Here is an 18523-nt window from a genome sequence, read left to right as displayed (position 1 = left end):
AGGACGAGGATAGAGATATAATGCGTCGGATGATCTACGAAGCGGAGCTGTGCGTTTGAAGTGACCCTAGAGTATTCAATCCTTTAAATAGTTAAAGGTTGATTATTAAAATGTCTAAAGTTCTAGCTTTTACGTCATGTTATTGATATGTATGTGTTTTTTATGTATTGGTTAATAATCAGAACGTTGACCAGAAGATATTATGGGTCTTGAACATGTTTCGGGTGCTCAGTACTCATTAGCAAATTTACAGAAACAAGACTGTCCAGTAGTCGCGAGCTAAAACATAAACCCAGTATAATGGCACAGGGTCAACGCTAATGACACAGAACAGAAAAACAAACATATACAAACCAGAAACACGGAGCAACAATACACACTTCATGATCACTACTAACACACTACATATTACAATATATAAAACTAGGGGGTTTAACAAGGATTGAAACCGCCTTGTACGGTCAGCTTAATGAAAATTTTCATGAGGTTTTATCTAGTTTGAGTGAACAATCTCATATTTCCAAAATAAGCCCGAATTAAGAAAACCGAAATTTGTTAAATATTTTCAATGTATGCATTACCTTGAGGAAACTTAAAAATATGAAACTCTATCAGCAGACGAAGAATTACAATACGCAGTATCTTATACAAACTATTTTCAAAGATATGATGTAGTTATGGTTTTAAACGATAAAACATAATCAACCCTCACCTATTTATTGAAAAAAAGCAATTTTTAACTGTCGTGTACGCCTTGTCAGATTGTGCATGACTCCACAGAACGAATTACTTCCTTTCACAATGTTATGTCAAATAAGCTCAGATTTCCAATTTCCTGTACCATTTTAACAGGGATTACCATTTTTCATAGGAATTACATCTCAACGTAGAGAATATTTTAGCGAACACCTGTGGTCCTTTAGACAATGCTCCAGATAGTTAAGGCAGATCGATGCCAGCTTTGACCTCTTACTGGACAGACGCTAACGCATAGGATTTTGACATTTCCATATTTGGTGTGGCAAAAACGGGGTTATCAACTTTGGTAAACAGCTCTTCGTACTCTGTTATATACACATATATCAAACACTCACAATAACATGTTTAGGATCCCTGACCTTAATACCACAATATGACGCCACGGTTTTAGTTCAATTTAGTTCTAAAAGGTTATCAATTTTAGCCAACAACTATTTAAGTATAACCTATTCATTTTCATAACCCCATTTTGCCGCAAACAACACACATAATCATATACCAGAGTTTAATGTTTCGATAAAAGGGTTGCCATGAAATGGCAATTTCAAAAAAAAAAATCATCAGAGTAATAATCACAGCTATCATTGCGTTTTAAAATCAAAAGTATTCATGTTGTTTATGGCTTTGAATACTCCACTGGTTGTGCAATTATGACTAAAAAATATGTGAGAATGTTAGACAGACAATGTAAACATTGCTTTAACATCCGGGCAGCGGGATGTGGTTATGGATACATAACTGTCAGTGACAAATTATAAACTTATATGCTGACACACATTAAAACACTTGATCAAGATAAATACCTGCATAACTCTTTCTTTGACTATGCAAGCTAGTAATCATACCATCAACTGTTAGAGACCTTTCTCATACACAGATCTTTAAGAGGTAAACCATATTTAGCCACATAATACGCTTAAAACATGCATATATTTCTTTTAAAGATCACAAAGCGTTAAAAATACGCAATTGTAAATTATCTTTCGTTTGTAACTTTTACATTTACATTCTGAACACTTTCTACTTCAAGGAAAGCGCCTAGTTTGAAGGACTTCCTTCATTTACCATCAACAAAACAATATTTGCATCTTTTCCAATTTTATATTTTTAGGCTAAAGACGATGAGTAGTGGTAAAATTCAAGCGAAGAATTAAATACATAATAGACACATCTGTTACATATTCTCTGAAAAACATACTTCATAGTACATCTAATCCACATTTGTATTAAACATCTCACGAATGCTCATATCCCTGAAATAAATTGGAGTTCCAAACATATTTCTGACAGTTATCGAATAAATTGGTAGTTGTGTTATATGCAGGTATTATATTATATTTGATTTTATCAGCTGCAAGCAAACAGTTTGGAAAATCCATTTGTGTATGCTTAGCGGGAAGGCGTTTTCAACGAGGGGACATTCAGTCTTGTCATGTGCATTTCCCAACGGTAACCTGGGAGTTTGATTCCTTCAAAACATATTGAAATTATGTTGAATCATGTTGAAAACTAGTTGCATAGAATATAACGTGTTGACGAATATTACAGAAACCATAGTAATATATATTTATCAGTAAGTACTTTGCGCATTAAAATTTGTTTTGTTACAGAGATTATGTGAACCAATGCCAAGAAAAATATCCCCACTTTATTTTGCTTATCTCAGTAGTTCATTTGTTTTTACATCTGTCACTTGTACAAAATAAAAACATATATATCTGTAGTGATATACAAACTTATTTGTTGGTAAAAAATAAGAGAAAATTAGAATAAAACGATCGCCGTGTTACAGATACAATGCACTACATGGTAAATTCTGTAAAGCACAGTATGCAGACATGATGTATTTTTGGTATAATAGTTTGTTTGAAATAACCAAACATTGTTTCATTGGTCTAAAATGTAACCTAGTTTTTTGGGGGGTCCTCTAGGAGTATGAATAAAAGTTTTTGAAATTGGCAAGCTTTTCGGCCAACCTGTAAAAGAAATATATCAAATCCCAGTGGTCTGTTTGTAGTGACGATTTCATTGCTGAACAAATCAGAGCAAAAACGAGTTGAAAATCAACAACGATCACGTTAAGAACGTTGTTAATTTTAATAAAGTTCTGAAGAATTGACCCGGGGATTGATGTGTGTAAAGATGTGGCACACGTCGCTTTAAACACTTTTACTCAAGTCGATATAGTGTGGTTTTTTGGTTGGTCACTATCTATTTAACAATGTATTGTTTTAAAATAAGTATAACTCATAAGCATAATAAGAACTAACATCTGTGAATGACATCAAGAACCATACTTTTAAACGCGATATTCATTTATATTGTGTTATAAAGTATTAACGATATAAATTATTTTAACCTTAAACTAAAAGTTTGATGAGTATCGTTTCGATTTTAAATGCACACTTCCAATAGGAATGCCGTTTAGAAGGGCAACGAAATGAAAAAGTGGTGTGGAAAGAACAGTCAGAAACGAATACTAAACAACAGAAGCATATAATACGGGGCAACCTACCGAGCAGGTCGGCGACTGCTAGGTTGACGAGGAAGTTGTTGGTGACTGTCCGCATGCGCTGGTTCGGCACCATAACAAGCAGCACGAGGATGTTGCCCACAAGTGACGTCACGAAGATAGGTACGTACAGGGACAGCAGGGCGATGGTGATTGGGTCATCGAGTGTCAGCTGAGTGCTCTTGAAGTCATTCAACACGGATGTCCACAAGTCAATGTTTTCCTTCTGTACAGGATTATCCAAGTATGAACTTATATTCGATGACACATTAAAATTGTAGTAGTATTCCGATTGAAATGACATGTTTGTGTCATTCATATGTCAATATTTCCTATTCATTTTAATGGTTTTAAAACTGAATATATTATCAAACACATTTAGAGACTGTTTTATAGCAGACTTAAACTAATTGATGAGCGGTCTAATGTATCACGTTATGGCTTTATTGTGCTTAGGACTGTTTTTGAAGCAAACAAGAAAACATAATCGCGTGTATTAGTTTAATCAATTATTGGGACTACAACATCAAACAAGAAAAACGTATTAAGACTGACAGCCGCTGCACGACCGTATTATCCGATATGTCCTATAAGATCATTTAAGCTTCATTTACTTCTTTTGATAATGTTCCGCAAAATGAAACCTTATTACAGTGATACCATAACAAGATTGTGACATATTACAAAACCACCCTATTTCAATAGTAAGCAATCGTTTACTATCGTTACTTTAATGAGCAAAATCTAAAAGTGACAATTCCATTCAACACAAATCGCAGCTGATTTCTTGCATGTTAAATGTCTTCATGTAAGTTTCCATTTACTCAGCAAAACATACAGTTTGATACCGGTCGGATATCGGTTTAAAATGAACCTCTTGAAACTGACATTGGAGTGAAGAGACTTTTCTCAAATCGGTGCTGGTTACATATTGGATAAGACAACTCAACTTGGAAGTGCTGCTATAGCAGTTGTTTTAACAATATATGAAATTATGCGAATGCCCATACATTAGGTTTGAAAAAAAAAATATTAACGGTAAAATAAACTCCAATATATTTCAAAACAATATATTGAACATACAACTTCCAACGCATGGTATTGATATTTTGAGTTGTAGAAAACATATATTGAAACAACTTTAGCTGCATAATGTATTTTTAAATGTTAGATTGTGTGTATGTACACAACTAGATTAAAAGATGAACTTCCTAATTCTGAGATCGAGATAAATAGATAATAATAACTATATGTATGGTATCAGACATATTTTTGAGTTAAATTATAGGCGAATGCTGAGGTAGCTTGCCGTAATGTTTGGCAGCTGTCGTTCCTATTGTGGTGCTACTAAGTATCGTATATGTATGCAATGATAAAACAAATCATTTCTTCGAAACAGCTTTTACTTTAATATAGTATTACGGAATATATCTGATTCCTCCCCAATCATCATTGCTGGCAATATAGTCCATTTCAAACAACTACCCTAACATGCCATTCTAACTACAATATTTCCTGTTTATAACGTATACTACTATTATGCTAAGTTATCTATACTCTTGAAAGAACTAATTATTGTATAATGGTATGTCAACTAGCAGAACTGTGCACGTGTGGACTGGCCGTTCGGCGGAGAAAACTATTTCATGTTATCAATGTATTCACTGCTGTTATAAAGTTTCCTTTTTCTTATTGTTTGCATGATTATTATTACAAACGGCTTTTGTAAATATTTTTTCAATACGTTACCTATGTTTTTCTTTCCATGTCACCAGTTCATTGTTATGTTTGTAATGTGATTTATGTTATGTTATTCACGCCGGAAATCCTCATTCAGCTTATGTTATATTTTTGTCATATACCCGACTTTAAATAAAGATTCTTGCATTTGTTGGTTCTTGTATCCTGTTATCTGACAATAGTACGTCGCAAGTCAATCATTTTCTCTTTCCAAGTCTGCTCGAATATTGTAATTCAACGCATACTCAGAAAAGTGCATTACAGTGATTTTATTTATTACTCATAAAAATAATAAAATGCATTTCCGTATTGTTTAATCAAATATCAGTTTGTAGCACCGTCTGTAGTTTTGTTTCAAATATTGGAAATTGTCGCTTAAATAACGGAAGATGTGGAAAAATATACAGTTCAATTACACTTTCCACGCTTGTCAATAAGCCCAAAACAAACAGTAACTTTCTTATGGTGTATTCACTGGACATATCTATAAATATGTTTCGAACAAATGTAATAGTTAAAAACTTGCTTGGCGTTTAAACGTAGGTCTGCTGCGAATATAAATTAATTGAACCGACCATACATTTAAAACTCCTGTCTTCATACGCGGGCGACCAAGATCTCTTTCCAATCATGAAAGCATACAGCGTTATATTAGATGGTTTGTGTGAAAACAGCCTTAAAAAGACAACCAAGAAATAGTTTTGAACAAATGTTAGAGTTGAAAACTGGTCGGAAAGTTGAACAAGTGTTCAACCTATCATATTAATTAATACACACAAAATAAAACTACAAATCCTAATCGAAAACAGTATGAAACCTTATCGGAGACAATTACAAATATTACCGGGAACAATATCAAAGCTTGCGGACAGTTTCAGACCTTATTGGAGACAGTATCAGAAATTGTCGGGGACAATCTTAAACCGTTTCAAAGACAATATTAAAACTGTTCGGAACAATATCGATACTATCAAACTTTATTGGGGGACAATCTCAAATAACATCGGAAACAGTATAAAAACCTTATCGGGGACAATACCGGAGTTTTCTTTATCAAACCCTTATCGCAAACAATATCAAACCATATCCGAACCTTATTTGAGACAATATCAAACCTTTTCGAAGCAAATGTCAAACAGTATCGGGGACAAAAAATGATACAATAAAAAAACTTGCAAAGAAACCTATCTATTTAAGCTCTTCTGGGTATTGGTTTGAAACTAAACGCTCTTAATTATGAGATTTGAACAGTGCTAAAATTTGAAGGTCAAAATTGATTATAAAGAAGGTAACCTGTTTTAATATTGTTGTCGCTGGCACTATAAAAATGACTATGATAGAACGCTTCTTATCTATACAACATTATATAGATCAAGGTCAAAATAATTTGAGGGGATATTTTAGATTAGGTAACACGTGGTAATGTGACAGTCCTTGTTTGGGACATATATACCCTGTAATTAAATCATAAAAGACAACTTTATAACCCTTTTGGTGATATATGTATGTTCTGTTTTCATTTGTACATTCGTATTTGGGTGTCGAAAGTACATTCTTGATGCTTTTGCAACCATGTCTTACTCTTTTGTATTGATAGTTGGATACGATCATATACATTCGTGGTTGCAAACAATGTTGAACTTAACTCGTCAACTCACAAAAAAACGGTTTCTGAAATAAAATATTTCTTTAATATGCGAGTTGTTCCAAATCAAGAAATTTTTATGCTATTCAAATTGTTCAATATATTATGCCGATCTTGTTAAATACCCCGTAAATAGGAAAACGGTGAAATAGTATCTTTGAGAATCATGACGAATGTTTACTATTGACCAGTGGGAAAATGTTTTTTTAAACATACCAGTCTTTTCCCAAGTCGTATCAGATAGGTCAAAACTTACTAAGAAGGCCAATATTTCTTATTGACAATATTCTTAATTAATATTTACGCAATACAAGCTGACAGTACGACATTAACAAGACAAATAGCTCAAGTTTGAGGAGCCTCAAGTGCTATGAGACTATCTTCCATATTCATGAAATATGAGGATGTGAAGTCGAGCACTTCATTTTTGGTACACAGACATTACAATATAATTAAAAAACAACAACTAATTATCATATTGATGATTTGATGTAAATAATTATAACGTAGGGTTTATTGTTTAATGTGATCTGATTTCATCATCAAAATTAGACAAAAAAGAATGATATCATAATTGGAATAAAAAAAGAAGAAATTATGCCATTAATCAAATGCTTTGGCTGAGCAATGTATTTGCTACATAATAATAAAAAGAAAAAGTCGTTACTAGGACGATATGACATCCAATACGGTTGTGTTATGGACAAGTAGAACAAGTAATTGCTAGAAAATGAATTTATTCCGGAAAAAAGACCCGTTGTTTATCATAAACCGAGACGTCTCTCTGTTGTAAATATAAATCAATGTCACGTATCCGTAGATAAAACGGTTATCCGAATACGCTTGTGACTCAGCTTAATAAAACGCAATTAATCGATCTTTTGAAAAACTTCTTACACGAACATAACATTGAGCTATCACAATAATTGAAATGTGCTAGCATACAAGGTCGTAGGGATTCGTCGGATTTCTACTTCAGGATGTGTACATATTGTAGGATACTGGATCTTGGTAGAAATCATGACGCAATAACCATTAACTCTACCTTCTATAATAACTGAATAACCTCCTCTTTATTTTCCAGATTATTGAGGATAGTAATCCGACTGTTTCCCCTGTTTCCCTTTTCTTGCCATACCTCTCTCTGATCTTAAACGAGATTTCATTTTACTGCTCTGAATGAAGCGTGCATGTTGTTTAAATTTTGCTCCAATAAGTGTTTTCAGCTAGTATTGTTTGTTTCGACTGATTTCAAGTTAGGAATCTACGTCCCTTAAAGAGTTGGGACTGTTTCTCTGACTGCATTCATTCGAAATGCCTGCATCTGGTCGATGAGTACTTGCAGTTATTTATCAGTTTAAATCATTTGTATTACCTTAAACTTCATTGCCTTCAATGTGATAGCGGTTCCAATTAGGATTTTCATTTGAAATATTGAATTGTTAGTTCATGTTTGGGCAAGTGTGGGGTTGAGCACTCATAATTTAGTTTAAACCCCCTAGTGAACTCTTGCTTCACTGACCGTTCCAAGGCGCTAGCCGCAACATTGTCTTAAAAATATATTTTGATGCATTTGTGATTTATCTGTGCTGTTTTGTATTTGGTATGTCTGTGTACATTTTGTGCCTCTCGTTTAATGTATGTATGGCTTTGACTATATGCCTTAAAACAGAGTAATTGTAAACTTTTTGTTTCTTCTTGGCTTGTTCCTTACCTTCAGTTTTTATTGTAGATGAAATCAAATGATTGTACTGATATGTGTCATTAGACTTAAATGCAGTAATTCCTCCGAAGAAATTAATATTCTGAAATATATGAGACAAGTTGAGTGTCATCAACAATATAATCATATCTCCCGAATTTACATCGCAACATTCGATCTTTTACAGAGTAGGAGATACAAATTATTGCCAAGAAAACACAGATTCTGGTGTTTACCAAAATATCGCAGCGTAGCATGGCTGGCATGTTCTACGGAAATAAATTCATTTAACGAAAAATAATTAAACTTATCTGGGAAAAAGACAATTTTTAAGTGAAAAGTGAAACTTCATATCTAAAACACCTATGAGAACCATTGCCAAGACAAAATCGACACTTCATTCCGCTTACCAGAAGATTAGTTTTGTTATTACGGATGCTTATTAATTGAATTAAAAAAAAGTAAATGCCCTATGCATCAGAACATGCCCGAGGTAATATATGACATGATTGCAAAATACGGACAAAATTATGATCTTTCAACGTAAAGAAAATATGTTCATTCGAGAAATGTACCTAATGAACTTTATAAACCAAAGTTCTGTTTAAAAAAGGTATGCTTTTAAAATGCTGATGGTTATCAAAGGTTGAATTCAAAAGTCACCAATCAGATGTTCCAATAATACATATGTGAGTAGGTCAAACTGATAATTGGCCTTAAATGTCAGTCTGAATTGGACAGTTCGATTTATTAGAATTGCAAGTGACTCAATCTTTGCCTTGTTCACTCATCGCATTCAATAATCTGTTTGCTCGCGTGATTATCAAATAGTTATCAAATGCGATTTATTAACGTTTCAGGAAGTCAAGCCTGTTTCCACTAGAATGGAATTCACAGTGACAAGCCAAGCAGGTAAAAATGAAAATATTAAAAAATGCATGAACTCATAAGTCTGTGAGTCTGAAAATTATACAAGCTACTGTTAAGAAATAAGGATGAGACAAAAGGAAATCGTGTCCGGTAATAAGGCAGTTATTATGTGTGGCCTTTTGATTCTATGAAAAAAATAAATCCGAACAAAATCCTCTCAACATAATAAATATATTTAAATGATTATACGTAGTTCATCTCTAAAACTGTAACAATTATCGGATACATTCTAATTTTATTTTCTATTTAAAGCTTTAATTCTCAGATAATCTTTGCTAATACTTGCCAATTATCCATAAGTTATAATTCTGGTCAGGATCCATTCTTCGATGTTGGTATGGGAACACACATTTTGCTATACGGAAAACCTCATAAACTGCCTTTTATACAAAACAAGAACATCTGTAGTGATGTACAAACATTATTGTGTTTAAATTCAGAGCCAATTAAAAGATTGATTTGTTACAGATATTTCATACCCTATATAATGTGTTATTTGGGAACATCTGTAAGGCACAGTATGCAAAATAATGTTTTTCTGGTTCTTGTTTGTTCGAAATGACCGAAGACGGTTTCATTGGTCTGAACGGTAACCTAGTTTTCCTTTAGGAGTTTGAATTAAAGCTATAACAATTTGCGAACGTTTTGGACAACCTATCCCGTTTCGACACTAAATTCAGCTAGTTCTGTTATTAATGTCCTTTGGAAACATCTCGAATCCCAGTGCGTTGTGTTTGCGATGATTGTTTTCTTCTTTTTTGTGCATTTTACGTTCCGATACTTTTATCAACAATAGTATTTTCTGTGTATGCATGCAATTTATAATCAAATGGTCCAGTTTGTTCAATTGTGAATCAAAACTAAAACATAGTGTGGTTCTAAATTGTAGTAATATGGAATATATAGTACACCACGTATTTACTGAATGTTTTCTACAATGTAGAATTTATGACATTATATCGTTCAATAACGTATACTCAGTATATATAAAATCATAGCAATGCTTTAAACTGCCAAGTAATAAAAGCATTTAAATTAATGGGCCATGATAATTGACGTCGATGTTAACTTTTACACGTGAAATAGTTAATTTTGTGCTCACATATTAAACTATTAAAAGTACAACAGCAGATCACAAGTGTATCTCGAGCAGTTACAAGTTGAAAGTTGAAATTATGACGTTAACAACGTTGTGAACTTTAACAAATTTCTGAACAAGTATTTGCACACTTCTTTTTGATGCTAAATTTAGATATTATACTGTGGTTATTCGTTTGGTCACTATCTGTAAGAAATGTATTGGTTTAAAATTAATACTTCTCGAAAGAATAATACTAATAAGCTTCTCGAAATAAAATACACAAAACATACTCAATTTTATTTTTTAAAAAACGATATTTGTTTTTGATATGTTATAAAAGATTTAAATACATATAAATTATTGTAAACTTAAACATTTATTGAATTGTAGAGTATCGCTGTGAATTAGATACATACTTTCAAATGGATTGCCGTTTCGGAGGGCCAGGGAATGAAACACTGGTTAGGAAAAAGCAGTCGGAAACAAATGTTAAACTAAAGACACATAGAATACCGTGCAACCTACCGAGCGACTGCTATAGTGAAGAGGAAGTTGTTGGTGACGGTCCACATGCGCTGGTTCGGCCTTATAACGAGCAAAACGAGGATGTTGCTCACCAGTGACGTCACAAAGATAGGTACGTACAGGGCCATCAGGATGATGGTGATTGGGTCATCGAATGTTAGCTGAGTGTTCTTGAAGTCGTCAAACACGGATGCCCACAAGTCATTGTTCTCCTCTAGTGCAAAGTCATCCAAGTATGAACTTATATTAGAGGACACATTCCGATTGAAGTGGCATGGTTGTACACATCTTATGTCAATATTCCCTTTTTATTTGGATAATCTTAAAACTTTAAAAACTCTAATACATTATCAAACATATTTGGAGCTTGTTTTTCTACTAGCCCTTGCTATTTGATGAGCAGTCTATTGTTTCATGTAACAGCTTTATTATGTTTAGGACTTTTTTTGAGCGAACAGGAAAAATATAATCGCATGTATTAGTTTAATCAATTGTTGAGACTAAAACATGCAACAATAATAAGATATTTGGACAGACAGCCGCTTCACGACATTATTATCCGCTGTTTCTTATAGTACGATCATTTAAGCTTCATTTACTTCTAAATGGTAATTTTCAGCAAAATGAAACCGTATTACAGTGATACCATAACTAGATTGAGACACATTACAGGATTCCGATTTTAACAGAAAGCAATCTTCTACAATCTCTACATTAATGATCATAATATTATGAGTGGCAAATACATCCAAGACAAATCGAGGCTGATATATTGCATGTTAACTGCCTTCATTCCAGTTTCCCATTTCTCAGCAGAACATTCGATACCGGATGGAAATCAGTATAAAATGATCCTCTCGAAACTGGCAAGTAAGTGGTAAGACTTCTTTCTAATCGGAGCTGGTTACACATTTGATTTAAAAAACTCATCTTGGAAATGCTGCTAAAGCAGTTGTTTTACTCAAAGGTGAATAATTTCGAATGCTTGCACATAAAGATTGATAAATTTGATTGTACACCAATATATTTCAAAAAAATATATTCAACATAAAGCTTCCAATGCATGGTATTGATATATGGTCAAGCCCAATCCCTCAATCAATTCTGAAGGCCAAGGGTGCAGGAATTGTTGAGCTACTCGGATAACCTTTTCGCATTCAATGTTATTTTGACCTTGCCCTTTAAACTGATTACTTCTTAAATGAATAGGGGTTATTATCTGGTCAGGCTAAGCCTCCATGTCAAGTTTAATGACCATAGGTCAAGGGTCACTGTGATCTTGACCTTTGACCATGTCGACCCTTTATTTGATTCTGGACATCTACTTGTCAGGCCACACGTTTTGTCAATTTGTTGACCATAGCTCCAGGAATTGTTGAGTTATCACTCGGACAAGCTTTGGTCTACCGACGATCGGACCGAGCATCCGACCGACCGACCGACCGACATTTGCACAGCAATATTCCCTTTCTTCTTCGAAGTGGGACATAAAAATGCAGAACAATCGGCCCCTTTTTTAGATTACAAAGAGAAGAACACATGTGTCCGTACTGCATTTGTTAAATTTAGACGCCACTTGAACGATTTCCTAGGCGCACACAAGTACAAGTATCTCACTGTCAAGTTTGTTATACATGTATGTATTTGTGTATGTATAAACATTAAAAAAACGACTTTGTAGAATCAGTTATTTGAAAGTGATAGATTGTAATGTGTAGTGAGATATCAGTTGTAAATGTATGATACCTAGGTAAAAAGAAATTAATTCAAAAACAAGTTTTCAGTCAAATATTAGGATATTTAAGATTTGATATTTCACATACATATTCACTCTGTTATGAACCACACTCTTTATGTTGTGTTGTGTGTTGATATTAGCTTTACAGAAGTCTAACCTAAAATGCTTTTCAAAAGAAAGAAATGGCTTACATTTTTTGCTATTTATTCGTCGCAATGGCTTCCTCCGAGTTGTTTTTGCATCAAATTACAATAAAAAATAAAAATGCACAAATTAATATAATTTTATCCTTTCATGTTGTGAACTGTTCTGATGATACTTCATGTGAGAGAGGAAGAAAATTAAAGATGCAGAGAAAGTCAAATCATTTTTGCAAGAATTGTCAAGACTCAATGATCGAACAAAACTAAAACGTAAACACATCTGTTTGATAGCCTAATAATTAAAAAATGAACATAATGTTCTATGAAAGATTGATTTTTATGCATGTATATAGTCCTTGAATTGTTTCAAAATGTATATGGGTAATATATTGATTTAACTGAGTCGACGTATGTTGTGTGACGAATCAGTGAATAGTTAGTTAATATTAAACCACATCTTGACCACACACATAACACTAGCAGTGAATGAATGTTATTGTTAGATGTATTTCATGAGTTTGGATGTGGCCATTTTCCGGGCTTGTGGTTTTATTCATGCGAGAAATGGAGGGACACCTGCATCATCGAAAGTTTTGCTGACATCGACGAATACGCTAGCTGCAATGAACCACTATACCAACACGGTGGGCGGGAAGTAGCATAACCTTGGTTAAACAACGTTTTCATGCACTTCAGGTGATAGTATATAAATATTGACTGCCTTGAGGGTGACAGTGCATATTGTCAATCTGAGGTAAATACTGTCGACCGTGGCGAAGCCGAGGTTGACAATGTTTTCCGAAGGTTGACAATATGCACTGTCACCCTCAAGGCAGTCAATATCTATTTTATTATACCGAACACAAACTGTAGTATTTTAAAGACTAAAAATACCATTTTTCACTGACAGCTGCGAATCTTACTGCCATTTTGGCAAGATTGTCGGCTGGTAAACAAAGCGCTCAGGTGATACAGACTTTAAGTAAAATACTATCAGTAAATCCCGTATTCGTATCGTATTGCCAATTTCATATGTTCTATAGAAGTAAGGTTTAATAATAAGTGCATTGCCAGTTTTATATTAATTTTTCACATACAAATCCAACATGGCGGCGTATTTGTAGCGTATTTTCAATTTCATGACGTCAGAGGGTGACAGTGCGGCAGAGGGTGATAGTGCGGGGTGATAGTCGAAAATATTGCCCTGGCGTTTTTACTATATGTTCTATAGAAGTGAGGTATAATAAGACTTGTTTACTTGTTTGCTTGGATTATACAAGTTGTGGCGTTTCTGTGAGGTTTTGCAGTTGTGTAGGCGACTATGGCTTAAGATCAGAAAGAAAGGCCTATTGGCTTAGGGGAGCTATGGCTTAATGTAGTTTAGATGCCGTACATCTCTTATACCGGTTTGGTGGTGCTATTGAGTGCGGTGTATAAATCAGGAGTCATAATTGTATATGAGGTTATATTTATTTTACAATCAATGTTTCCTTGTGTTTATCGTGCTTTACAATTGCTCTGACCATTTTCTTAAAACTGTTTTACTTAACGACACATGGTTTTGTTTATTTTCTGCCGTTAAAACACTGAAGTGAAAGCAATCTGCATTGTATTACAAAGACGGCTGTCTGTTGGGGATATAATGCAATGTCAGCGAACATACATAAACCTGTTGTCTTTATACTCGGGCGGCCAAATTCTCTTTGAATACGGTATAGCATGCAACTATGGATAAGACAAAACATTTCTTTGAAAACAGCATTTACATAAATATATGTTATATTGAATAGCTCAAATATAGAAGAGGCTTGACCTCGAGAATTACCTACATGGATTGACTGGAACAAGTATAAAACTCTACAACGGTCTACGACGCATATTTCGTCACAAAACACCTGTATTACATATGACACATTCAACACTGGCCTAGGAATTTCACTAAATATATGTGAAATACCATTGGTGAGATGTAAGGGAAAGGGGCTTACAGTGTTGATTAAAGCGCTCTTTCGCCTTCGCAATAAGGACTACGATATAATTAATCGGCATCAGACCTAAACGAAATGAACATGAACATGTCAAAGTTAAATATATCTCATAATCGTCAAGCACAGCACGATGTCTACTAAAATTACACCGAAACACTGATGCAAGGCACACCAAACAACAAAGAGAGAAGGCAGAGCTACGTTAAATTCCATTGGCTGAAATACATTATTGTTTTTATTGTTCTGCGGAATTATTTTCGTGTTGTTTCTTTCCTTGATGCAAAGTAGTTCAATTTGTGATAATATGTTCAGCAATGGCAGGATAAAAATCGTGTTATTTAGTACGCAACGCTGATTTTTTTATTTTTACATGGGCTCCATGTATTTTTTGCATGTACAGTAACAAAGTCTTTTATGTCGTTGTATCCATCTAATTCCACCAGTCAGTTTGACCAAATTTTATGTATTTTATGTCAAATATGTTGAATACATTAGACTCTATAATGCCAGATTATGACTTGTACCACATAAACAATAGCGAGTAATTATAAAAAGTTTAAAACAGTGTTAAATAAAAACCAAATACCCCGTACACTCTTGGTTTAAGTTATTGATAATGAAATTTATTGAATACTCGTTGGCTTGTTGTCTTGTTACATGGTGTGTTTCTCGTTGAGTGTTTGTTAGACCTGCGTCATGTGCTTCACGGCTTCTTAACAGGTTGTCCAAAAATATGGTGTATGCGTTTTAACCAGTTTTATCTTGCCATTTTAATATGATAAAAACAGCTTTCACAGTTAACGACAATTTATCTACTCATATCAATCTTGTGTAATTTGGCCTACCCGTAACTAGGTAAATCTTTACTGTCTGCGTTAAGCACGAAATACCCGTTGGAATGAACATTATGGGTATGTATCTTAAAAATGTTTTGTAACGAGTAACCATTAATGGAAGGAATTTTCGAAAAAATGGGTCAGCAGCTTCTTTATGGCAATATGAACTTGAAAAGTGTATTATTAACAAAGCAACAAGTTGATTTTTAGATGATGGGCGATAACTGCAGATGCAGACAGAATTTCCTAATGGCATGTGCTGTGCTTATTTCTGTAGTTTTTCACATAAGTATGGAGAAGTCGGGCGTTACGGAGCTGGGTCCCGGACGGCAAGGGGAGATTGAGAGAAATGATTTATGACAAAAAGCAATGGTGCTTTTTGCAGTATATGTGATATTTCCTTATGAAATGTGGGGATTCATATCGATGGTTGTGTCCCTAATTCGTAATCACATTCATATCACCGATATATGTGCGGTTATTTTAAATATATTTTACATAATCGCTTACCACTATATTTGCCCGTGAGTAACTGCCTGGTTTTATCAAGACATGAATCAGTTTTCCAGTGTCTTTATTTCAGCGGTCGATAATACCAAGTTACTCCACTGGTCTAACATAGATGGGTATGTCAAACGCTCACGGGTCACTTTCATGTTCATAAGTAAACGTTGTGTTCTCGGTTTGGTAGCACGTGTGATTATCATATTACCTTTTAATTAATTTTATAGCTCTATGGATCATGTATGATATTTAAAGCGGAGTCATTTCCTATCCAATGGTGTACCAAAGTGTCTGAACCTGACCTTGACTATAGGCAAACAAACATGAAAGAAATAACCTTGCCTGAACTTCATTTTCCAGCCTTAGAATACAAAGATATGTGCGGCTATCTAGAACGACTCTTTAGTTGATAAGCGCTCATGTTTGACAAGCCAACCCGAGGGAATCCCCTCTATTTCCTGATAGAACTGTTGATTGTCATACAAAAGAAAAGCAAAATATACGCTTTTCTGGTCCTAGATCCATTTTCACTAAATCTCGAGTCTGAGAATCGTTAATTTGATTTTGGTTCAATTAACAATAACTCGTGATCCTATCATTCCTATTGAGATAAGGTGATTAGACAAAAGTACACGATATTTTCACCATCAATGTTTAACTGCTTATTGTTATAAGATTTGCCGTTTTAAATACCAATGCTCCTTAAAAGAGATTTTGCAATCGTAACCAAATGATTTTTTTCATTTAATTTAAAAAACTAAACCACTAGTTCGTTAATGCATTTGACAACCTTTAATGCGTTAAAACACAGTGCATAGTAATCTAGTTTTAACTGCATGGTGGCCTATATTGATTATAATAAGCTATGTTTCCACTTTACACTCTTTTAGCATGTATTCGAAAAGATGTTTAAAGTTTGTTCTAGGACTTTCCATTCATTTCATGTATAGAAGTTTTAGAATAAACAAGATTCAGAGAACTTGAGAGTTAAGGAGTTTTGTAGAATGTTCAGAAACCTTTTCATTTTGGTATAAAAGGTCAAATTTTCAGACTTGAGACTAACCTTTGTGAAATGTTCATTTGATAAATTGCGTTGTTGTTTAAAAATTGTTTCTGGTTGCTCTTTGTCCTTTGCGTTCGGTTATCGTAACAAAACGCACGATAAAACAAGCATGTAAACAGTTAACCAAGTATTAAAATAAGATATTTTAATTTAAATTCATCCAGAGAATTACAATACTTGAATACTTAATAACCCTGGAGACACAAATGAAGTTTTGAAATCACACGGGTGTAACATAGATATTGGCAAAACAGTCGCCAAGCATGCACGCAAAACATTCCCATGCAGTAGCAACGTTGTAAAAGTCTCATAAGAAGCTAGCATCAATGTTTCCATCTCACTTTTGTCTCGATTGTTTCGTGTTGTGCATATAGTACGTGTCAAATGTTCTTGAATTGCCATAGAAAAAAAATTCCAAGGATGGTTAAGCGTGTAAAGGGCATTTGAGGACAATGATATAATGAGTATGACCATTAGTAAACATTTTAAGAAAACACTTTTAATTGCATAATGCTATGGTCGAAAATGCATTGAACGAAAAACAAAAAACGTACAAACACACACCACACATGATCACACATGCCTTTAAAATTTAAACTCGATCAATAAATATTGGGGTTACCACTAAGTTAAAGTAGCTGTTGTTTAAAAGAGGTGACACATGACGCACAGAAGACAATAGCGAAATTACAAAATACGACGTGTACGTGAAGCTCCACGCTGAGCTCAAAATCCTTTGCGATTCTTTTCTTTAAACTGGAAATTGTAAGACTCGTAGTTATTGCATTTATCAATTTCCTCGTGCTACCATACATTCATTCTAAAGGTACAATGTACACATACATCGATAAGGTAATGCACAAAGAAGTCCACACGTGCATATATCCGTACAAGTACTGTTTTGCAACGTCTCAACATTACACCGGTATAATTTTGGTCATGATGCATATACTTATGTGTACATATATGACATTTAAAATATAACCGACAAAATATTTACTTTGTCAACGCAATTATTTCAACGTTTTTTTCAAAGCTTACGTTTACCAGTCAAAAGTGTTTTAATTTTTCATCATTAACGTCCTTTTTCCTTGTCCGATGACACAATGGAAACACAAAGGACAAATAGATATGTTAAACATGTTGTCAAAACTTTTCAAATAAAGCTTTTATTATCATATTAAACATGACGAAATCATGTAATCAGGTAAATGCTGAACGGTCACTGGTCTCGTCGTATTTATTGTAATGTCACTTTATCTATGTTGAATACTTAAGAGATTGATCTAATTATCCTTACGATTACAGAAAGGCGTAACACGTCCTAACGAAACTAACGTCCTAAGCGCTGCGGTAA

The 18523-nt window shown here is 34.0% G+C and overlaps 1 protein-coding gene across 1 annotated transcript in view; it reads right to left on the bottom strand.

Annotated features, from left to right (window-relative positions):
* Window positions 1-969: 969 nt before the first annotated feature.
* The window catches only part of LOC128213830 (uncharacterized), a 49495-nt gene continuing 31941 nt past the window's right edge, over window positions 970-18523 (bottom strand). The window contains exons 3-5 of the mRNA XM_052919890.1: window positions 10895-11134; window positions 3275-3522; window positions 970-1064 (exon numbers count right to left, since the gene is read on the bottom strand). Coding sequence (XP_052775850.1) covers window positions 970-1064; window positions 3275-3522; window positions 10895-11134 — 583 coding nt within the window. The remainder of the gene's footprint in view (window positions 1065-3274; window positions 3523-10894; window positions 11135-18523) is intronic.

Source organism: Mya arenaria, chromosome 13, assembly GCF_026914265.1.
Source record: "Mya arenaria isolate MELC-2E11 chromosome 13, ASM2691426v1".
NCBI classification, from domain to species: Eukaryota; Metazoa; Mollusca; class Bivalvia; order Myida; family Myidae; genus Mya; species Mya arenaria.
The sequence above is the reverse complement of the archived record's forward strand: the minus strand, read 5'-3'. Positions and strand labels throughout refer to the sequence as shown.